General features: G+C 41.9%; 1 protein-coding gene across 15 annotated transcripts in view; it reads left to right on the top strand.

Moving 5' to 3' along the window:
- The window catches only part of MACROD2 (mono-ADP ribosylhydrolase 2), a 984,824-nt gene that overhangs the window by 665,501 nt on the left and 294,467 nt on the right, over positions 1-24,856 (top strand). For all 15 annotated transcript variants that reach the window (XM_068153137.1, XM_068153136.1, XM_068153138.1 and 12 more), the window contains one exon: positions 18,813-18,886. In XM_068153137.1, the coding sequence (XP_068009238.1) occupies positions 18,813-18,886 (74 nt within the window). The remainder of the gene's footprint in view (positions 1-18,812; positions 18,887-24,856) is intronic.

Here is a 24,856-nt window from a genome sequence, read left to right as displayed (position 1 = left end):
CATTGGATAATGAATGATGTTAACTTAATAGGACCAATTTTCACAAATTATTGAAGTTTCACAGTATTAAAGCTTCTGGCTAGGAGGAGGTCACCTTGGTATTTGCGCTGAATATATTTCAGTCTTGGCTCCGCATTTTATCACTCTTGGTGTCTTAAGTTTTCTCTTACCTCCACGATTTTTTTTAATCTACTTATTTTTATTATTTGCTTTTATGACTCTTACTGTCAACATATTTCACTGGTTTTCTACTTAGTAAACAAAATGGTTCTGCCTGAATTTCATGTGTAGCCTTAATTTTGTAACTTTTAATGTATGATCCCTGCTATTTAGGTTACTCTGTATTTATGGCTTGGTTTTGTCACTGCCTACTAAATACATTAATGTCTGTGGGTCTCTAAATTATAAGACTTCTCTCTTCCCCTAAAATGTCAGAACTGATGATAGACCTCTTTTCTTTTTCCTCTTCCTTCACAACAAATCTAAAGATCTACTTAGTAAGCATTAGAAGGTAATCGTGTGCTTCAGTCCTCAATTGTCATGTCTATAATTTCTGAATTATTGTGTCTATAATTCTCAGTGCTTAAGACAGTCTCATCACTTTGAAGCACATTGGATGCAGTTATTTAAAAGACACTTTGCTTTAAAAAAACCCAAACCAGCAAACCAAAATCACCACCACCAAAACACCCAGACAATCCTATCCAAGCACTGTTTGGCTACTCACAGTGCTTATCTCGCAGGTTTCCTTGGCCACCCCGTGCTAGGAGTCACAGCCTCCCCAGGTCTGCTAGTCCACCCGTTTGCTAACTGATTTCAATCCCAAAGACCATGGCATGAAACAACCAACCAACCAACCTAGACTGAAGCTAGCCTATCCCTTTTAATTTGGATGAAAGCAAAGGATGCTCACACAAACATTTCATCTGGCAGGTCTGAGCGCAGAATATCTCCTGGGGAACAGAGATGAGTTGCCTGTGGCAGAAACATCTTCATTTGTACACTCTGAAGTTGCTTTGTTAAAATTAGAGCGTGGGCTTTGTTTCATTTCTTTGAGTTTCCAAAAGGACCTCAATCCCTTTGAATTATCAGTTACCCTCAGAGTGTTCCTGATGGTGTTATCCTACTCTTACATACACCGAACATGACAAAGGTATATATGAAATATGATGGAAACTGATAGGAAACACAATCCGTATTAAAATGTCAGCACAAGGAATGTTGCGGTAGCTCGCGCTTTCATTGTTTCCTCCTTTGGTTTTGCACTTTTATTGAACACTGTCTCTTTCTTTAAGTAGTGTTCTAAGCAGTTTTGAAAGTAGCTTCTGTTTGCAAAAGCTACCCTGAGTGCTATCCTTAGCTTTTATTTTTTCCTTCCTCCCTGCACTTGCAATCTGTATAGAGATTTTCCCAAACCGCTCTTGGAGAGGGTGTTTCTTAATTCAAATTAATTTCCCTTCTTTCAGTGTTCCCATTAACTCAGCATTACCTTGCAGCAATTAGATTGTTCAAATTCATTTTTGTCTAGCCTCCTGATTTCTAAGAAATACAAAGCCTCCTTATTTGGCCCTCCTCGATTTTGGAGAGCCTTCTTTCATTTGGATCTCTACACACAAAACTGGTGAACTACTGGCCATGTGGTGGCTTTAACATGGCAGGATTCCTGTCTGTTACAGTATTGGTATAAATTATTTTTCTTTGTTCTGAATTATTTTAGATGGTGACTGCACCTTTCCTTTCTGAAGTAATTCTAAGTATTAATGTTCAGACTTTGATATAACCCTACAACCTTTCAATCCATTACTTTTTTTCTGGCTGATAGTTCCTGTAAATTCAATAGCTTTAATTTACATAAGCATCATGCTGCACAAGATTATCTTGCAAAGCTCATATATAATTCAAATAAGTATAGGTATTGATCTCATTGGTTTTGGCTCTTCAGTCCTATAGCTTTTCTTGCTTTGTTCTGGATCTCCTTTCTTTTAGGAACTGATTTTAAACAAACACCTTGTTTCTTGTATAACTTCTGTTAGTTTCATAAATTTAATTAGAAAAGTCTAACTAAAATTATTACCCCCAAAGCATACCACTTTGATTAGTTTTGGACAGTCTCACCAGCATAAGTACTCTTTTTGTTCCCTACCTTTTTAATAGGTTTGGTGCATATTACTGGGACTTTTTGTAGGCTCTCAAATAGTGTATTTTGGCAAAAGAAAAATACTTAGAATATTTTCTCATGAAGAAGTCTGTGATGGTGTGGTGGCTTGACCATCCAGCCAACCTGTTAGGCTTCCTCCTCAGCCGGACAGGGAGGGAAAACGAGATGAAAAAGCTTGTCTGTGGAGACAAAGACAGGGAGATCACTTGCCAAGTACCATAATGGGCAAAGCAGACTTGACTTGGGGAAAATTAATTTAGTTTATTGCCAGTTAAAATAGGTTTGCATAGTGAGAGACAAATGCCTTCCCTGCAAGGCTTTCCTAGGCTCAATACCAACCCCTCACCCCCAAATACTCTGCCTCCTCCTTCAAGGGAGCTCAAGGAGCTGTTTTATTTGTGTTTTTTTTTTACTTCTGAGCATGCTTTGCTCCTTCTAAAACCAGATTCCCCCAGTGCACCACAGACATTGTAGAAGTTCTGGGCTGCTGAACCAGCTGAAACTGCCTGCATCTGGCACAGGACAATACCCCTACTGCCGGCACCCTGACACCTGCACATGGCGCATGTACAAAAACATAGCTAGAGACCAGGAAACAAAATAAGGTTTTATTTTAGTTTAAACACATTCTCTGCCATCTTGTCCATGATTGCTGCAGTGGGAGATGGAGAGTTTGTGAAATGCCTTTTGTGTTTCTAAGTCACAGAGCTGGGAGAAGCTCTTTTCTCCCTCCACATGTAAAACCCTGCAAGGAGAACTGAGGTAAAACCTCTATAAATCTGCTTAAATTGCACTGTACAGTTGTCCCATACAGTGGTAATTTTCTCTCCTCTATGCAGTTTTGGGATGTTTTTACTGGTTTCTGTCCCCAAAGATGTGGGGGAGACTGCTGTGGAAGTTTGGGACAGCATATTGATAATTCACTGAAATAATCCCTATCCAAGTCAGTATTAGAGTGGTATTTTACACCATCTGGAGACATGCAGCTGTTGTGTTAATGCAAGCTATCTTGAATGCGGTTGTAGAGACAGAGAGAAGCCCTTGATAAAATTGATGGACATCATGTTAGGTGATGCTCAACTCAAAACACATTCTGTTTTGATTTAGGCAACAAGCTCTTTTGAACCCACCCATCTTCATTTTTACATTTCCTCTAACTAAACATCTTTTATATTCCCTCGTTTGCTTCATTGCTTAATAACCAATGAAGTTTCTCCATCCAGTAAGCCAAATGCTTTTTTTGTATGCCTGCCACTAATCTACCTGGAATGTCATGTTTCCAAGAGGATTAGATTGTGTTTGGCTGAAGCATGGAGGTTTGCCTCCAAAGTGTTGTTTTCTCCAGGCATAGTGTGAGACATCTCTCGCTGACTGTACACACAAACTGAATTTAATAAAATGCTGAAATAAGCCACCCCTTTTGCTGCCACATGGCTACATTTGCAAGGAAATTGAGGTCAGAGGTCAGCTTTTTCTTACAGACTCAGGTTAGAGATGCCTGTTTCTTTTTAAGTGGAGGTCTTTAAATCTCACTTGTCTGAGAGGTGCTAAGAAATTTACATTTAAATTGTTGAGATCAACTTCTTGTTTGTACTGGGTTGTTGAACAAAAGAAATGTCTTAGTCTTCCATGTCTTCCAGATCCTCTGCTGCTTGATGTAACCAACCATAGCATAGGCTTCTTCTTTTCAAGTATGAGCATTGCTTCTGTCTCCAGCAATGGTCATTTGCATTGACATTTCTCTTTCTTTTATATGAACCTGAATATTATTCAAAATGACTTGGAAAACATGATTTGTTGGTTTGGCTGGTTGGTTTGGTTTGTTGTGGGATTTTTCTGTTTGGTTGGTTGTTGGTGGTGTTTTGTTTTCTTTTGGGGTTTTTTGGTTGGTTGTGTTTGATTTTGGTTTTGTTTTTTTTCCTGAAGAGCTGCATCTTGCAATTAAGAAAAGTGTGAGTCAAGAAAAGTGTGTCCAGCAGGTCTAGGGAGGTTCTTTCCACCCTCTGCTCTGCCCTAGTGAGACCACACCTGGAAACTGTGTCCAGTTTTGGGCTTCCCAGTTCAAGAGAGATAGGGATCTGCTGGAGAGAATCTAACACAGAGCCACAAGGATGATTAGGAGACTTGAGCATCTCCCCTGTGAAGAGAGGCTGAGAGACCTGGGGCTGTTTAGTCTTCAGAAGACTTTGAGGGGATCTGATCAACGTCTATAAATATCTGAGGGGTGGGTGTCAAGTGGAGGGGGCCAAGCTCTTTTCAGTGGTGTGCTGTAATAAGACAAAGAACAACAGGTACAAGCTTGAACATAGGTTTCACCTCCACATGAGGAGACATTTCTTTACAGTGAGAGTGACAGAGCACTGGAACAGGCTGCCCAGAGTGGTTGTGGAGTCTCCTTCTCTGGAGACTTTCAAAACCTCCTTGGATGCATTCCTGTGTGGACTACCATAGGTGCTCCTGCATTGGCAGGGAGGTTGGACTCGATCTCTGGAGGTCCCTTCCGACTTCTAATGCTCTATGATTCTATGAATATATATAATTTTCTTTTAGCTTGGAGTGTGCATGGCTCAGTAAATGCAAAATAGTAGCAAAATGCAGATTTGAGGTATTAGCAGAAAATGTATTTTAAAAAAATACTTGTTTGACAATGAATGCTGGAATCCTTTGACACATTGGAGAACCTGATGAGATACTTTGTTGATGAATTTAAAAGGTAACTGATGCTAGGGGCTGATTGTTAGTCAAGTGTTCCAGTAAGGAGGTGCTAATGTTGATATATGTAATTAGCAGATGAGTGAATGAGTTCTTAAAAACCAGAGGGAAGGTGGGGGAAGAGTCAGGGCTTTCCAACAGATTGGGATTTATTTATTTTTATTCTACCCACTAATCATTTCCTCTCTATTCTTCAGCATATGAGGACTTAAGTACATTGGAAGTATGAGATGCACAGCTGTCCCCAGTCAGGTTTGCTGAAATCTAATTGAGGATGCCCCTGCTTACTGCAGAGGTGGTTGGACTAGATGACCTTTGGAAGTCTCTTCCAACCCAGACCATTCTACAATTCTATGATATCAGAGTTTTCAATGTCAAATTTTCTTTATCCTTTCTTTAAAGCAGTTTTCCCATTAATCCAGTCCCTGAAATGGATTCCTATCATATTTCTGGAGGTCAGGAGGAAGTTTTACACAGAGAGAGAGATTGCCCATTGGAATGGACTGCCCAGGGAAGTGGTGGAGGTATCATAGTATCAGTCAGGGTTGGAAGGGACCACAAGGATCATCTAGTTCCAACCCCCCTTCCATGGGCAAGGACACCCCACACTAGATCAGGCTGGCCAGAGCCTCATCCAGCCTGGGCTGATCCCAGAACATACCCAAGAATGTCCCATCCCCACCTGGGGTTACACCCAACACCACCCCCCAGGGCTCTTTCTTCCCCCCCAGGGCTCTTTCTTCCCCCTCACCCCAGCCTTGGGCCAGCACCCAGCCTAAACCACCACAGTGCTTCTGGGACTTGGATAAGTTTCAGGAGGAGACTTGACAGGGTGCTTGGATACATGGGTTAGTTGACTAGGTGGTGTTGGATGATAGGTTGGACGCGATGATATTGAAGGTCTCTTCCAACCTGGTTTATTCTATTCTGTTCTCCATTTTGAATATATTGCTGTGATCTAGGGTAACAGAACAAGCAAAAGGTTTTCAGAGCAGCATTGGGAAAAAATTTGGGTAGCTGCTGGTGGCTTCCATGTAAATTATATTCACAAAGTTGCTGCAATACAGCCTGAAATGAAGTTAGTTTGGTTAGTTGCTGGTACAGTAGCATCAAATCAGATAAGATGGCACACTGCGACTCTTGCTCGACAAAAAGAAGGATATGTAATTTCAGATGGAGCTCACCTCTTGTCAGGCAAATCACTTCTACAGAAATGAAGCAGCATCTAAGCAAGGAGGGGAAATGCTTCCTCTTAAAAAATTAATGCATAAAATGTTGAGATAACACACATCATTGCACTAACTCAAACATCCTGCACAAGCACTCGTCTTAGTACCATTCACATAGTGGGTGGTGAAGTAGAATGAATTGCCTTACTGTACAGTGAAGAACAGAAGACATTAAGCATCACATAAAAAAATGCACCCTCCCATCTGTTCCCCAGAAATGTACTTGCATTTTTTGAACACTAGATGTTCTGGGGATATTTCAGGCTTGAGTTGTTGTAGATTTTATGAATAGAGTAGCTGTTGGTCTGTGCAACCACTTAGTATGGTTTATCACTGTCAGAGGCAAGAATGGGTGAAAACTCCACTGTGTGAATAATATACACAAACCAGAAATCAATGATGTATTTGTTAAAAGAGTAAACTAAGTAGATTAAACGTGCCTCACACAGTATCTTTCTTTTCACCCAATCTGCCCTATGACTGTTTTCAACATGTATCTTCTGGGGAAAAAAACAGATAAAAGAAATATTTTTTGTTTTGTAGCTTTTTGTCTGTTTTGGTTTTTGGTTCACAAGGAGTTGTTTCCACTGATTTGCTTTGTGTGCTTTTAGGAAATCTTTGATTTCCCTTGGAGAAGAGATAAGAACTGTGCTTGAGTAGAAATACTGTCAGGTTGTTGTGTTTGTATTTGTATGTGCATGGCCTTCACCAAGTACTCTGCTGAGTTTATATAATCCAGCTAGGTCTTTGGGTTGCATCTGTCAAAGCAATTGAATGTGGTGGAAGTGATCTAAAGGATAGTGCTGGGCTGGCAATGCTGTCTGTTTTCTTTATGTGACTTTGTGTTTTTGTCCGTTGCCTATGTATGTTTTATTCCTGTGAACTCTCTACACTGTCATATCCCTTCATTTTGCTGTGGTAGCTTTTCTTCCCTTGTGTCCCTTATATGCATGTGTCTCCCCAAATCCTTCTATTTGTAACTCCTGTCGTAATGTGCTGCCTACTGTAGTTGAAATACCAAGAGCTCCAGGGAAGCCAAGAGCCCTGATATTAATTTGGCCACTTTGAGCCCTCCTCCCCAAGGTCCTGCAGCCCCTCTTGCAGGTCTTTTTTCTCTCTCCTTCCTTCTTTCACCCCAACCTGCTGTACTTCAGTGTGCTTTCCCAGCTCCCAATGTCTGCACAGAAATCCTGTCAGCAACAACGAGTCTCTGATAGCAATTCTCTCGCCTACCTAGCCTGTAGTGGCAGATGCATTAGTAGACATCAGGGATTCAGCAAGGAGAGGCACGTCAAGAATGTCTCCAATTGAGGCAAGCCTTCAATTAGAGCCTACAATCAATTGCAAATGCATTTCCATTGGGAACTGAGCTTTGTGGGGTCCAAGATCATTACTTTATTCCTATTGCTGAACAGCAGATCTCCAGATTGAGCCTTTTCTCAGTGCTTAGAGGCACTGTGTGCGAAGGAGAGCCTGGGATAATGTCAGTAATGGTTAAACATTGCTGTATTGGACCATATCTTTTTCAGAAAAACTACCAATTTCAAGTGGAAGCTGGAGTGTGTGGGGGTTGGGAGGTTGGTGGGAGGGTTGCTATTATTTTATTATTTCTTTTTTTCCCCTCTTGCAGCATTAGCAAAGCACTTCAGGAAAGCAGGACTGATACTCTGGGTGGATTTCAAATGCACGTAGATGTGGTGCTTAATGACGTGGTTTAGTGGCGGACTTGTCAGTGCTAAGTTAACAGTTGGACTTGATCTGAAAGGTCTTTTCCAGCATAAACAGCTCTGTGATTCCATACACGCTGCTTCAGCTGAGAGCAAGGCATTTTTATTTAAATCAATTGATAGAATAAATGTTTAACCTTGTTGGAGTTGTAAGTACAATGAAGCCAGTATTGCATTGCTGTTCAATTCAGTGTATGATGGGAGATTTCACAGATGACTAGTGCTTTACACTTTGTTTCACATTATTTTTGCTGCATTATGTTGCTGCCCTGAACAAAACCAACTTGCTTGCTATGTATGGATAAGTAGAAGATGAAATACTCTGCGTTAAGGAGGTGGTGTACACTTGGAAAGCTCTTTCAATTAGCATTTCTCTGTACAACACTTGTTTCTGGCATCGCAATTTGGGATGTGGTGTAGAGCGTGTTTTAGGAAGAAGGATGTGCTTGAGCTGAGGAACAGCTGCATACTCGTGTCTAAACGAACGTGCAATTTATGGAAGCACTGCAAATACGCTCTCACAGGTAGGTTTGGTAATTGTGAAACTAGCTGTGCAAGTATATCTTTTACTTGCATTTGCATTGGGTAGGCTTTCTCTTACCATAGGAGAATGCTGATTGCCAGAGTGGTGAGATCTTTTCCCTTCCAGTGCTGTGGTGGTATCTTGCTGCTGTTCCCACTATTATGCTCAGCTTGAAGCCTTAACGTTCCACATGGGCATTAGAAGTACCCTGACAGACAGAAAAGCTCCATCACTTGCACAGTAAACAGCACAGCTACGAAGCAGTTTGCTTCCCAGAGAGTTTCCCAGTATTGCTTGCTATATTTTTTTACAAGACTGTTACAGAACTCATTTATCCATGATGTGGTCCCACAGCAAGCATACTCCCTGTAAATGCTGGAAAAGGAATGAAACCAAAATTTTGATTTCTGACTGCGGCAGGAAAGTGAAATTCCTGTGAATATGGAGCTCTCCTGCAGAATGGCCGTACGGCACTTCCTGCAGTAAGGTACACACAGGGAAGCTCTAGTCCTCTTCAGCAGTCCAAGTATAAAGGAGTTTCCAGCAAAGCTTCTTCTTTCACTTTGTCCCAATGCTAATTAATACCCAACAGTTTGCTAGACTTGAAATCTAGTTTTTCTTCAGAGGACTCCCAAGAGTTGTAAGCGCAAGCCTCTCTCTGCTCACGTGACCTCAATACTTACAGTATGTGTCTATACTGAGCTGACACTTTAAAGACAATTATATGGCACACACTCTCCCAATGATATCTGCAGAGCAGAATGGGAAGTGAAGCATGATGTGATATCATGTGTTTCAGAGAAACAACTGCATGGTTTTTTTTCTTGCATCTTAGGCACCTTTGTGACTGATCTCTTTTCAGCTGCAGCCATAAGCTGAGCCCAGCCTTGCAACTTGTACTGAGCAAATGTCTGAGCTATAGATGACGAAGGTGGGTTGCCATGCTGATGGTCCAAGACACCACTATCAGCACAACAATGAGCCCTTATCTCATGAGCTGAAGCTGAGCCAACCCATCTTGGCCTGCAGCTGGTCTTGGTTTCATCGACATGCATGGAACTTATATTATGCCCTGGTTGACTTCACCAGGGATCATTGGGCTCCCAAGGTACTTCTGTGAGTGAAGAGGAGTGCTCTGCTATTTCAATACACTAGCTTGTGTCACAGAAAGATTCTATATTATAGAATTAATAAGGTTGGAAAAGACATCAGGGATCACCGAGTCCAACCTATCACCCAACATGTCATGACTAACTAAAGCATGGCTTCAAGTGCCACATCCAATCCCCTCTTAAACACTTCCAGTGATGGTGACTTCGCCACCTCCCTGGGTAGCACATCCCAATGGTCAATCACTCTTTCTATGAAGAACTTCTTCCTAACATCCACCCTCAACCTCCTGTGGCACAGCCTGCCTGGCTACAACGTCCCTTCAGGTAGCTGTAGAGAGCAATAAGGTCTCCCCTGAGCCTCCTTTTCTCCAGGCTAAGCAATCCCAGCTCCCTCAGCTTCTCCTCACAGAGCTTGTGCTCCAAGTCATGGGCTGACAGCTTGGCCAGGAGTTTGCTGTGGGGGACAGTGTCAAAGGCCTTGCTGAAGTCCAGGTAGACTACATCCACAGCCTTCCCCACATCCACCAGGTGGGTCACCTGATCATAGAAGGAGATCAGGTTGGTCAGGCAGGACCTGCCCTTCCTAAATCTATGCTGACTGGGCCTGATACCTTGGCCATCCTTCAGGTGTGCTGTGATTGCACTCAAGATGACCTGTTCCATAATCTTGCCTGGCACTGAGGTCAGGCTGACAGACCTGTAGTTTCCAGGTTCATCCATCCAGTCCTTGTGGATGGGCATCACATTGGCCAGTTTCCAGTCATCTTGCATTCGTTTCTAGATGCTTGTTAACCATTTCTACCAGCTGCCTCTTCATCATGCAGCCATTGACTGCAACTGGCAATCAGTCTTTAGGAACTGTATGTATTTTTCTGTTGCTGATGCTGAAAAGGCATGTTCCTTGCTTGAGAGGAATTGAGAGATGTATCATGATTTCCTCAGAAGAATGTTTTGTCTATTTTGAAGTTTTCTCTTTTTCTTTTGACATTTAAAGCACATGCTAATTCATTACTCCAGCACAGTCTAGGAAGGATACAGTGAATATGTGCAGCTTTTTTTCTTGGGATAATTGGGGTAACAGAAAGGTTACTGTCTTTTCACAGTACTTAATTTCACTCTTTCTGAGAGTTACTTTTTGAGTGGACAGCAAATAAGGTTTTCTCTGGCTGAATGAGTTCAATAAGGCAAGGTAAGTTGTTTAGCAGAAGATTCATGGCTCTTCTGTGCAATCTTCAATGCAGGTGGTCCAAATGAGGGCACTTCCTTTCCAGTTTCTGAGTCTCCACAAAGAGGATCGAGCTAGCTGCTTGTCAGCTTATCCCATCACACATGACCATGGTTACTAAAAAACCCAAAACATCAAAAGGCCAAAAACGCTCAACGATAGCAAGACCCCAAGTTTGTTGGTAGAATACTGCCATCTCCACTTCCAAACAGCCCTGATTTACTGAGGTAATGGGAATCAGCCTAGCATGAGTGAATTCATTTTGACTACGAAAATATATCTTTGACAAGATGATTATATAGGATCAGTTGCAAGATTATACTGCTAGTTTCACAGTTGAAGGACAAGTGAATGTATTGAGTTAACCCTACCTCCAGCATGCTGTGCTATGCATCTCATTTGTTCCCTTTTCTTGTCATAAAGTGATAAGGCTGAAGTGTTAATGATTAGTGTGTTGTCAATAACTCGCCTTAACCCACATGACCGTAATGAAGCACAGTTATTCACGCCTCTTGTGATTCAGAAAGCATTTGTAGCAACAAAAAATATTTGCTTTCAGAACATACGAAGAATATTCCTTGGTGACTTTTTTTTTTAACCTGGGAAACATCTTTTTTTTGTTGTTGTTTTTTTTGTGCCATCTGGTGCTGATGATTCCCTCATAGCAAACACTTGATGCATGGTGGAAATACCCTGTCATACTGACTGCAGAGAGGACCTTTGTTACACTTCCATGGTTGAAAAGTGTGACTTGAGCTACTATTTGAAGAGCATCCTTTTTATATTATTAAACATCATTGACAAATATCTAACAAATGGGAGTTACTACATTTTGACAGTCATGTTGATAAAACAATGGGACTCTGATTTGATTTGAGAATACAGGAACAGTCTGCAAACTGTTGCATCCTGATATATGCACAAACATGCCAGTGTAGATGTTTTTCTGAGAAAGTATGAGAAGCACATAATGAGTAGCTGTGCTGATCTGCATTTGATTCTTTTCATGATTTGCTGCAGAATCAAACCAATAAACCTGGCAAATTTTTTTAGAATAAACCAAACCAGGTTGGAAGAGACCTTCAAGATCATCGTGTCCAACCCATCAACCAATCCAACCCTCCCAAACAGCTAACCCATGGCACCAAGCACCCCATCAAGTCTCCTCCTGAACACCTCCAATGACGGCGACTCCATCACCTCCTTGGGCAGCCCATTCCAATGGGCAATCACTCTCTCTGTGTAGAACTTCTTCCTGATATCCAACCTGAACCTCCCCTGGCGCAGCCTGAGACTGTGTCCTCTTGTTCTGGTACTGGCTGCCTGGGAGAAGAGACCATCATCTGCCTGTCTACAACCTCCCTTCAGGTAGTTGTAGAGAGTGATAAGGTCACCCCTGAGTCTCCTCTTCTCCAGGCTGAGCAACCCCAGCTCCCTCAGCCTCTCCTCATAGGGCTTGTGTTCCAAACCCCTCACCACCTTTGTTGCCCTTCTCTAGACTCGTTCCAGCAAGTCAACCTCCTTCCTAAACTGAGGGGCCCAGAACTGGACACAGTACTCGAGGTGTGGCCTAACCAGTGCAGTGTACAGGGGCAGAATGACCTCCCTGCTCCTGCTGGCCACACTGTTCCTGATGCAGACCAGGATGCCATTGGCCCTCTTGGCTGCCTGGGCACACTGCAGGCTCAAATGAAAGTATTAAGATTGTGGCGAGCCTTTTGGAAGCCACAGAGAAGTAAGCACATTTTAAAAGAATACAAACCTGTCCAGTAATTAGGCTTTGCCAACCAGAAAGTTGCAGAAGTTTTTTTCCCCGAGTGGAGCTGATTCACAGAAAACATTAGGTATCTCAGTTGAACCTATAAATTATGACACTCTACCCTTGCAGCTACTGAAGTGATTTTCTGGATTGACGTTTGCTTGTTGGTATTACAACCTAACTGATACGCTCTGTTATCGTCATCTTCAGATATACCAGATTAAATGTTGATTTTTTTTTTTTTAGCCCTTGTTTTGTTAAAGAGCTTATCATAAAAAGGTGGCATTACCTGATTGCAAGTTAGATATTTTTAATAAGATACAGCCCTGGATTGAGCGCAGTAGAAGAGACAGATGAAGCTACCAGCGCCTCTACAATTTGGGAGTACCTTATATAGATTTTATAGTTTCATAGTTTCATTCAGGGTTGGAAGGGACCACAAGGATCATCCAGTTCCAACCCCCCTGCCATGGGCAGGGTCACCCCACACTAGATCAAGCTGGCCAGAGCCTCATCCAGCCTGCTCTTAAACAACCCCAGGGACGGGGCCTCGACCACCTCCCTGGACAACACATTCCAGGGTCTCACCACTCTCATGGTGAAGAACCTCCTCCTCACATCCAGCCTGAATCTCCCCACCTCCAGCTTCATTCCATTCCCCCTAGTCCTATCACTACCTGAGATGCTGAGAAGTCCTTCCCCAGCCTTCCTGTAGGCCCCCTTCAGATACTGGAAGGCCACAATTAGGTCACCTGGGAGCCTTCTCTTCTGCAGACTGAACAGCCCCAACTCCTTCAGTCTGTCCTCATAGGAGAGGTGCTCCAGCCCTCTGCTCATCCTTGTGGCCCTTCTCTGGACACGCTCCAGCACCTCCACATCCCTCTTGTAATAGGGGCTCCAGAACTGGACACAGTACTCCAGGTGGGGTCTCACCAGGGCTGAGTAGAGGGGGAGAATCACCTCCCTCGACCTGCTAGCCACACTTCTCCTGATGCAGCCCAGGATCTGATTGGCCTTGCTTACTTAATTTTATCTCACAGAATCCATGTTGCACTCTTATTCATGGAAGAACTGGTGTACATTTTTCAGATATTGCTTAGGCATGAGTAGACACCACAGTGTGAATGTTTCTCTACTAAATTCCTCAGGCAAAAAAGGCTGAGCGTTTACACTAGAGCATCTAACAACAGGGAATCCATCACATATTTCCTGTGCGTTGAAACAAGGCACTTATGTTCTTACCAATTGCTTTCCAGGGAATAAATACAAAATGTAAGAGAAATTTGGACATGCATCTCTACAGTTACCATATTTCTTAGTTCTCTGCACTATGCTGTTCTAAAACACACGTTTATTTAACATCAAAATTTTCCCAATAATTCTACCAGATCTTATCATGTGGAGGACTATGGCCACGATGACTATGAGAAGTTGCTCAGTGTACAGGTTGTTTCAGCAGCCATTTCTGAAGTCAGTGTTACAATTTCCAGGAATAAGATGAGAAAGTCCTGGGAAGGGATGCAGAAGCTCATAAGCCTGGAGGTTTTTTTGAAGATTTCATAGGCTGTCATCTGTGCAAGGACATACTGAAAGCAGTAGAGTTCAGATGAGGTACATTTTATGTGATGGTGATAGAATGGGGTGTTTTTAGTGGGGAGCACGAGGGCACAGTCATTCATCATAGCAACACACAAAGAGGAGAGAATTTCCAAGCGCAGTTGTGGCCTGGTTGATGCTGGGTACCAAGTAAACTAGTATCGAGTCAGTATTAAAGCTGGCAGTCACTTTTCTTAAAGGTGTATACAAAGGCAGCTGTCCTGTCTAGAGTGGCATTTTAGCTGTGAAGCAACTGGGCGAAGACTCAAGAGCTTTTGTAACAATTTCCAAGCAAATGACAAAGATTTTGGAGTGTTTCTGGAGACACAGCTGTGATAGAGCCTTCTCCCATATGTCCAGAGGGATAGGCAGGTGAAGATGGTCAACACTGATGTACTTTCCAGAGCTGGTAGTATTTAATGAGCAGAGCAAAAAAATGCATGTATGGTTTCTTCTTCACCCACCATGTCTTTCCAGCCATGCAGGACTTTCTGTACATCCTTGTTCCTACTGACCTATCAGGTCTGCACCCATTGTGGCTTCAGCTATATTGAATAAAACCATGCCTTTTGAAGGAGGATTCCAGAACTGAAGCAAGCACAAGAGCTGGTGGCTGCTTGCTTCTAACATTTGATGTACTTGAGGGATTGGAAGTAGATTGTGGCACAATGCAATCAGCAGGCAAACTACAGAGGGTAGCAGTAAAACTCCAAGTTGATGAAACAGCTGTTCAGGAACCAAAGGCAACACTCGCTTGTTTTGATGGTATGAGCGGGTTTTGCTGCCAATATACTGGCTTTGCCTCTAGAGGCTGTAGGAAGCCCAGTCCAAGTTAGAGGCCCATGTCTCTGGGTAGGAACACCCTTCACCATTCACCTGTCCATGGCATACAACTCTCCCTTTTTCCCTAGCCAAATCCAGTGAAGTCATAAAGAGGCACCACTTGCCTGTGCCTTTGCCTTTTTGTGCCCTTGTCCTCTTCAGTATTCTGGAGGAGTAGTCACTGCAGTAACATGGGCCAGTGTCACTCTTATTACTTTACCTGTTTTATCTTTTGTGAAATTGAGCCTTTAGCCAGAATTGCCTGAGCTGCTGCTCCAGCAGTCGGTTAACTGTGAGGCTCCTTGAGCTCATTTTTCTCAAGTAATTTGATTCTCACGTGCTCACCAAGATTGCTTTTTTGCTGCAAGTAGGGAAGGGGGGATGGGAGTGTGTATGGGAGCAGACCAGAAATGCTATGACAAACAAACATAGCTTAGAGATAAAATATCAACACAAAAACATGTTTATTTTCACTTTATTTCCCTTTAACCCGGTCCTATAAAGCAAAATGGTTTTCTATTTGAGAATCAGAGACACAGAGTCTTTTATGCTGGTGCAGGGTGTGGAACAGGAGGCTAAATTCCATCCTGCTTCTGTAGAAGGCCAATAAGCCAACAAGGTAATCCTTTGATGTAAATTACCAGAAATGTGTGTAAAATGCTAATTAGATTTTATTTTTTTTAAGTTTTGTTTTTGGTAACTAGTCACAAAAGGCTTCAATGGGTTTCAAGATATTCAAGGCTTTTTATTTTGGTTGCTGAACAATTTCCTTTACATTGTGGTTACTCAGGAGTAATGGAACACCAGTTTTGTAGACAAGCCTGTGTTCAGATCGGGTAGTGTGGCAGCAGCTTTCTCAATAATGCACAGTTTATGGAGAGATTCAATGCAGTCGCCAGTGCTTTATGACAGTTTAGGGCACATACCCTGCTGTAAGGAAGTGAAAAACAAGCCTGAGAAGCTAATCTTGCTGGAGGGAGAATTGTTCTGAAAATAAACCATTCAGTGCATAAACAATGGTTTATCAGTTGTCTGAAATACACATTTGGCCCTCTGCGTGGTGTTCATTGTACGTCCGGCAGATCTCCCACACTCAGGGCACAGAATTTCTACGTTATGAAGTCCCTGTTAGTTAGGATATTGCTAATTTGAGCTGAATGTCTTCTTGGATGTCTGTGATTTTGTATGATGAAAATGGGGCTGTTGGAAGTGCCTGCTTTGGGTTTTGTTAAGTGTTCATTATTTTGTGTCATAAGAAATATGCCTCGATGATAGCAGCAGCGTTAATAAATGACAAAAGAATGTATTTTGCCAGCAGCAGTAACACTTGTAGGATCTTAGCTAATTTGCCATCTTGGACTTGAAAGAAAAGATCACAAATATGCTTTACTGAGCAGTGTGTACAAAGGAAGCACATGCTAAATGTCAGTGTTGCCCAAACATTGACTGTTTTGCTTGCTGATCTTGCTGGATGGTTGTCATAGGATCATAGAATGTTTTCACAGTATCACTTAGGTTGGAAAGGACCTCGAGGATCATCGAGTCCAACCTATCAACACAGACCCCATGACTAGACCATGGCACCAAGTGCCACGTCCAATCTCCCCTTGAACGCCTCCAGGGTCGATGACTCAACCACCTCCCTGGGCAACCCGTTCCAATGACGAATGACTCGCTCGGTGAAGAACTTCCTCCTCACCTCGAGTCTGAACCTCCCCTGGCGCAGCTTGAGACTGTGTCCCCTTGTTCTGGTGCTGGTTGCCTGGGAGAAGAGGAGAAGAGGTTTTGGGTTGGAATGGGCCTTTAGATGTGTGGTACTTTGAGGCCTCTAAGAAAAAAGCCCACCAACATAGAGTTGAGTCCTCCAGGAGCAAAAAGGTCCAAGGATGGACTGGAGAATTGCAATTTTGCTATTCAATCCCATAATCCTGCTATCTCTTTATAAATTGGCAGCAAGGCCAGCTCAGTCTCTTTATTTTTTCTTTTCTTTGTTTTTTCTTTTAGTCTTTTTTTTTTTTCTCTTCTGCCTCCTTTCAGCTCTCTGGAGGGAGTCCCTTATCTGCTAACAATGGGTTCTGTTCGTGACCTTCAGAGGCTTGACTAATTTTCCCTGTGCAGTCTTAGGTCTGCTTAGACACAGTGAGAGGCAACAAGGTTGGGAGGCAGTGGTGTGAAGAAAACAAGCACTGGATTTTTGTGGTTTAGTCTGGTTGGGTGAAGGCTTTGGGGACTTTTTTAGTGTATCCTGTATATGTATTAGATGTGAAGGATTCATGTATTTCTGTCCACTCTTTAAACTAAAACAGGAGGTTATCTAGTCCAACCCCCAGCAGTGAGCAGAGAAATTTTGCTCAGAGTCCTGTCCAACCAAACCTTAAATGTTTTCAAGGATGAAACTTCTACCTCATGGGAAGTGTGTGACAGTGTTTCACCAGCCTCATTGCAAAAAGTGTCTTCCTTGTCTCTAGTCTAAATCTCCTCTCTTATAGCATAAAACCATCTCCTCTTTCCCTGTCCAACAGTTCCAGATAAAAGGACTGTCCCCTCTCTAAGTACCGAAAGGCCACAATAAAGCCTCCCTGGAGCTTTCTCTTCTCCAGTATGAAGAAGCCCAATTCTCTCAGCCTGTACTCAGAGGTGCTCCATCCATTGGATCATATTTGTTGACCCTATCACTTGTTGACCACATTTTGTGGTCATCTGCTGGGGGATAAAAACTTTGCAGAGTCCACTTACAGAGATCAGTGTTTTGGGCATGTGACTCAGGGTAGAGGGATTTTGTTCTTTTTTCTCCCCTAATTTAGCAGTGCACAAGTTGTGATTTAGGTGTAAAGAAGATAGGAGCCTGGAGGGTAATGTGCCAGGTCAAAGAGCTGGACACATCTACTAATTTTTTACAGTGTCTGCATTTCATTTTACACTGCGAAGATGATGTGTGATGTAAGAAAGCCTAAGTGTGTGCGGCTGTATGCCGAATTTCATGACTGTTTCTGTCTGGTCCCATTGCCTGCTTGTACACTGTGCCTGCAGCTCCACCTCTTCAAAAGGCTGTTCTATTAATCTAACCTACTGAGAGCTATTCATACAGCTTATTGGGTTTTATTTTTAAATCTGCACAAGAATGATTTGCTGCCCTCAAGTTAAGAATTTAGAGGAAAATTAAATTAAGGCTGCCTAAGTAATGAAAGCATTTTTAGATTTGATAGATAGAAACCATCAAAGTAAAAAGTCTGTGTCCCTGGAATGATTTCTGATATTGTGTAGTGCTGGGAGGGAGTTCCTGTTGCTAGTATATCATGCAATATCAGGCCTTAAGTTCATATGCTTATGCTTCACGAATTCATTAATTTCCAAAGTTGTTCATTGTTTTAGGTCATAAATTAAGAGATTTCTAACTGAAACATTTCTGTCCTTGTAAGGCCTATGGTGTTGAGGGTCACAGTGTCACATGGCTTTGCTGACAGAAGGATTAAAGATAGCAAGCCTTAAGAAAGCCCTTATGCCTTAAGAAATGTCTGAATGTCACAAAATGTAAGCCCAGTATTTATTATTGTGATATATGTGTTACATTGTTGCCTGCCTAGTATGACACATAAATAGCTCTCTGTTGTTTCCACTTCTTCTAAGTGTTAGAGCTTTCCTAACTAGAGCTGAAAAAAACCCCAACCAAATGAAATCAACCAAACAAAACCAGACACATAAAATCCAAGAAAGCACCTCTGGTCCTATTTTGTTTGTTTTTCTTTGGTTTTTTTTAATCTGGAAAAAGAGTAATTGGTGGTACCTAAAACCTTTATACAAATCTGTGAAGAAGGGAGTTGACCAGTTTTAATCCAAAAATAGTCAAAAAAAAAAAAAAGGGGATTTTTTTTCCCCCCCCAGACTGTGGTTTTCTTATATGTGTAGAAAAATGCATGTCTCATTTGTCTCTCATTTCTTCTCTCTTTAGGTTTTCCAAATGAGCCTGCTGCTGTCATTGCCCTTAACACTATTAAGGAATGGTTAAGCAAGAATCACAATGAGGTATGGAATGTAATATAAATTTCTCATATTTCTACCTAAGGTTATGGTCTTTGACTCCAGAGCTGTGAGAAGAGTAAACACAAGCTTGAGCTTTGAAGTCTGTTATTTTGTTCTGAGACCAGTGAAATCAGGTCAGGACAATATAGCTGGAGGAAGATGGTTATATTTAAAAGCTAGACTGGAGGTGGAGGGAAATACCTTTGTTTGAAACCATACTGTGCGTTTCCTGTGCATTGTTGCTTTTCCTGGCAAAGTAAAAGACTGTTCTCTTCCTAAGCTGCTTCTGAGCGTCAGAGTTTTCATCTAATAATGAGGAGGTTCTTGGAAAGGAAATGTATATACCCGTTGTCAGTGGAAACAGCCACCAAAGGTGTTCCGGGGTCACTTTGCAGTAAGGAGCTTTATGATAGTGTTTTCTGGTTTCATTAAATTTTGGGTTGCTTGCAGTGAAGTGTGTGTTTTCCCTGGAACATTCACTAAATACAACTGTGAATTTTTAGCAGGGCTGGTTGTCTTCTGGTGGCACGGTGGTGATTATTTTTACAAGATTAAAAAGTACTTCCAGTAGAATGATCTTTGTATCTCCCCTTCCTTGTTTTTATTCTTTCTCTGGTCTGAGTTCTTAGCAGCTGATAGTTCCTGGTGCTGGACTGCAACAAAGAAGTGACAGAACAAATAAAATAAACTGAAGATAGGCCTCTTCCCTCGTGATGACAGCTGACAGATTTCAGACAGCTAGATTTATTCTGTGTTTTTGCCTGAAAACAGTTAACAAAGCATCCAGCGGAGAAGCACTGGATACAGGGACATAATTAGTAGTGCTTTTCTTCTAGCAGTGTATTCAGGGAGCCTTTTTCTCAGGGCAAGCTAGTATGTGAGGGTATGAATTTAACAGGTTTACATGATTTGGTTTTTACCAACATTGTCTTGAAAGGAAATGCCATGTCAAGATCTGAATGGTATGTTGAGGTTTTCAGACCTGAAGCTATGTTAAGAAGTGCATATGCATTTGGGACACCATTTCGTTGTACCACTGAGCCCTTGTTAGCCTCCTATGACTTAAAAATCTAAGCAGTGAAATAAGGAGTTTTGGATGTACAGTCTTCAGTAATGCTTTACGAGCCTAAAAGCAAGCTATAGGCTTATATTTTCTGGAATCTAGTCTGCTGGTATGTAATTTTATCCCTTAAGTGTAAGGTTAGAACCTCTATGCTTGCACTGCTTTTCCATCTTATAATATCTTTTAGTTGCATTTTTACTGCATAATTTTAAAAACAGGCTAAAATCTTTTTTGGCTTCATAAGTATTTCTTCCTGAGAAGCTGAGTATGTATTGGATACACAGCCCTTCATTACTTTTCTCTTAATGGTATTATGAGAAAACTGACTTCAGTTACTAGACTGCCTATCAAAAGTGTGGGCATTTGCCCAATGAAAGCTGTTTTCTGAAGCATTTTACTCTGCGGTTTGGCCATTGCTTCTCAGCTATATGACAGCTTTCACTTGCAATACAATCTGCGTCTTCCCTTTCATCTCTTTCTCTCTCCTTCTGGCCTGGAAACTCCTATATCCTGAGCATCATCTCTCTTTCTTTTAGTTCATGTGTTACGTCCATGTTGTTCTGAATCCCTGCACAGCCTTTGAGTTCCTCCCCTTTGTCTTCATAAAGCTCCAGGTCTGTTTTGGAAGAAGACTTGAGGTTCATAGCAGATAGTGCTGTATCTGTTCACAACTTTTGCCTGAGTTGGAATAATTTTTCTGCTTTTGGACTTGTGTTTACAGAATGCTACTGTTCTTATGTTCCACAGAGATGAGTATAAACTATGAACACCGGATATGCACAATTCCTCCTTTCTCTCACTCTAATAAATTCCCTTCTAATTCCTGACCTTCTTGGCTGCCTGTCTCTAAAGCTCCTCTCTTGCTCCCTGTAAACTCCAATTTCATCTGAATTTTTTTTTTAAAGTAGCTGTAGTTTACAATATTAGGCAATGAAAAGAGCTTACATCACAGCTGTTTTTTGAATTAGGACTAGTACAGCTGATAGTTGCCGTAGTAGATGTTTCCCTAACACCCTGAATCCCAAACTCACCAAGCTGAGGTTACGTTTGGCACGCTTGAAGATGTACATGATGCTGTTGAGGCAGTTATTGCATATCAGTGAATATGGGAAATCAGAGCTAATTTTTGAGAGGTTTTCTTAATTTTTGAAGGAAGTGGAGTGCTAGGTTTCAGTTGAGATACATTTTGAGGGTCCTGTTATCCATAACTTTGTACTTTTTGTTGTACAAAGCTTTCCTTCCTCAGCGTTTTCTGCAGTCTGCTGGCTTGACTTTTAGACTGTGGCACACTAGCCTGTTTCACTTGTCATAAATAGGTCAGTAGCAAAATAAAAATATGTAGCAGTGCTACTGAAGATGGCAGTCAGATATGCAGTGGAAGGGTTCTTTGAGAAGCATACAATTGTGGGGTTGCTCTTGTTTAATGCATATAGCAAGGTGAGTGTAATTCATCTGCTTTAAATGAACTGCCGCAGCTCTTTGCCAGCTGTCAATCTGATCCATTTTGTATTGTGTATTATTACAGGAATAGGTTTTGGGCTTTGAGTAGTGATGTTATAAATCACCCAAACTTCTCCCAAAAGTAGCTCATCATACAGCAACAGAAATGAAAGGAACTTTCTGTGTCTCAGCAATGCACTCTTCTTACTGCAGTTACCATAGGATACAGTTTTATCTATAAACTCCTGTCATAAAGATAGAGCAACTTTCACTACAATCACTGAATATTTAAATTCTCATGTTCTTGTCTGGGAGCAAAAACCTTGAATGATTTACCACGAGGCCAGCTTTTGAGAGGGCTGCCTGTGTTTCAGTCCCTTTATCACTAGCCAGAACCACTCCCCTTACTGGCTGCACTGTCAGAATGCATCCTTGTGTCCTACTAATGGCTTCTCCTGTACAAAAGAGGCTTCCTGCACTCTGCTCTGCCAAAGTAAAATGAATCAAAGTCACCTTCTTCCCTTCATCCCTTCTTTCACAATCTGCCTTGCCTTTGAGAAGAAAGATTCTGCTCCTTTAGTCCCAAAGATGTTTGGCAGACAGTTATCCCCTAATGTTTGGTTCTAGTTGTCCTAACATCTTAAACTCTTTGAGTGTAGAATTTGAACTGACTGGATGAATCCCAGAAGTTATAGTTCAAGACAGAGCCCAAAATGATAGCCTGCTCACTAGGAAATTTGTCAACATAACAATACACTTAGCAAAACCAGGTAAGTGGAAAAGCAGAAATGTGACAAATTGGCCTTTTGTTGTGCTCCACAGCAGCAGTGTCTTATCTGCCTTCCTGCATCCCAGGAAACTGTGACAAGTTTGTGAAAGATAAGGCAATACTGTTGTTTTCTCCTCTCTACCTCCTGTAGTACTTCTCTGCTTTGATGCTATCATGAAGATATTATCCACACTGATAGGAATTCAAAGTAGAAATTAATCAGTGATGATATTCCTTGGTCAACCTGGGGCCCTGAAAATATAACCTAAATGATTTCCTTCTTGCAAGCTTTGTTAGAGTCCTACCAAGTTCTCTGTCATAGTATTTACAAGGAAAGCGATTTGCATTTAATAAAAGGTTTTCCTATCCGAGTCCATGGTTGTGCTTGACCCCTCAGGTGTTTGCATAAAAACTTATTAGCATGCTTAACTCCGATGTCACTCAGATGAATGTCTCATTACCATGCAAATGGAGTTAGCTCCTTTCTGAGGTTAATTGTTACAAAGCAATACACAGAGAGATCTATTGTATTTTACTGAACGGGGAACACCATCTAGGCAGGGCAGCGGCCACCACAGTTAAGCAGCCTAAAACCTAACTACATGAAGTCCACTAGGGGAAACAACTCTATTTTAAGTAATAGTTTTGACTTAGTTGCATGTAGCACTTTTCTGGTCTTGAAATGCAGCTCTTAGTCAAACTAATTTCTCGCTGTGTTTTACAACCCAGGTCTGCTGACTTGCAGCCAGAGGGCAGATCTAGTTTAGAAGCTTGTAAATGGTGTTACAGTGGTGTGAGCAAGCTCACAAGAAGGGCCACAGTCAGCAGCAGTGGTTAATTTACTGCAGACCACCTAGGCTATCTCTTTAGCAAACTGCATTTTCACCTTTCACAAAGTGCTCTAGAGGTTTAATAGAATTCTTCAGAGCACAAAATAGAATTGGATCCTATCCTTTAGAAAATTGTACATTTAGATCCATTTGAAAATGCACGTTAAGCTCTTTGAACAGTTCAGAATGTTTCTTTCCAGGATAATTTGGCAAGGTTTCCATAAAAGAAACAAAAGAAAAATACTAGACTTCCCTATGTTTTTGGGGGTGCTGGGTCAGGACTGTATGGTTGGGTGGGTTTTTTTTTTGTTGGTTGATTGGTTTGGGGTGGGTTGGTTGGTTGGGGTTTTTTGTGATGGGTACCTTCAAACTTCTACAATGTTAGAAATTGTCATCTACTTGAACTTCACAGGTTCACAGATTGCGTCAGGTTGCAAAGGACCCTCAAAGTTCCTCTTGTCCAACCCCACTGCAGTGAGCAGGGGAACACTTCCAACTAAATCAGGCTGCCCAACTAAATCAGGCTGCCCAACTAAATCAGGCTGCCCAATGACACATCAAGTCTAATCTTGAATGTCTCCAGGGATGGGGACCCTCAACCACATCCCTGGGCAGCCTGTTCCAGTGTTTCACCACTCTCATTGTAAAGAGATTCTTCCTTATGTCCAACCTAAATCTACCCTGCAGTTTAATAAAACTATTGCCCCTTTTCCTGCCACTACATGCCCTTCTAAGCAGTCTTTCTCAGCCTTCCTCTAGGTCCCCTTCAGATATGATGCTTCAGTACCATGATATGTTTCTCTTGACCTTATGTCACTGCTATGCAAAGCCTCAAGGGTTTTTCACTGCTCAAGAAAAGTCTTTAATTTAACAGCACATTGAGTTCCAAGTATTGTTCTTTCTCTTGCATTGCATCTCACAACATTGGTTATGCACTCCAGTAGATCAGTAACCAGGAAGATGCTGTTGCAATATATGTTCCACTGAAATAACTGATGCAGATTAAAACCACATAAATGACAAACAAATCGATACATTCCCGATTCTTTTTTATTAGAATCACTACTGTAGAGAGAATTTTTCTTATTTTGCCTGAAGTACATGAAATTTAGATCCCTGTGTTTCTTCAGCAAGTAGGTATGCATCATCCCACTGTCAGAAACATTTTGTATGTTTCCAGCAAAACAGGATGAGCAAAACCCCGGTGCAGATGAAATCAGATCTCTCTTTTCAGGGTTAAGAACACATTTGCCATACTCCCCATGACAAACATGTTTCAGGAGGAAACACCTGGTTTGTTAGGCACACCACACACAACATGGGTGTCCTGCATCTGTGCTTCATTTTGCACTGTGTTTCATCCAAATTACGGTGCTATTTTCCACTGCTGAGATAGCTAAAGTGCAATTATCTTTCCTGTGCATTGATTCCTGTATCCATCTGTGCCTTGGTAGGCACACAAGAGTTGGGCTGGGCTAGCCTTGCCTTGCAGCAGCAGGAGCTGTGGGTGTATGAGACCAGGGAGAGCTGAGGAAATGCACCCTGCAATGAGTATCCTAGATATGACTGAGGGGACTTTTATCCTGCTGATGAAAACTGTGTGAGCAGTTGAGTTTCTGAGGATGGAAAGAGTATGTAGTAACTGAAGAAAAGGAAGATCTGTGATAAGAAAGCAGAGCTTCAGGGGTTATGCTGTGTAACTTGTCTTCACAGAGCTCATAACCCTGATGCTATGGTAAGCACATCTCATCTCCTGGTTAGGAAGGGCTAGAGCAGGTGCAGGAGCAGTTTCCTCAAGTGTAAGTTGCAGCAGAGAGGTCTAGCAGGACTTAAACCTGCTACACTGTGTGTCGGCCACACAAGCCTAAGCC

The sequence above is a fragment of the Melanerpes formicivorus genome, unplaced genomic scaffold (genome assembly GCF_026170545.1).
Source record: "Melanerpes formicivorus ecotype bairdi unplaced genomic scaffold, bMelFor1.0.p_v2 SCAF_25, whole genome shotgun sequence".
NCBI lineage: Eukaryota > Metazoa > Chordata > Aves > Piciformes > Picidae > Melanerpes > Melanerpes formicivorus.
Note: the sequence above shows the minus strand (reverse complement) of the source record. Positions and strands in the feature narration are given on the sequence as shown.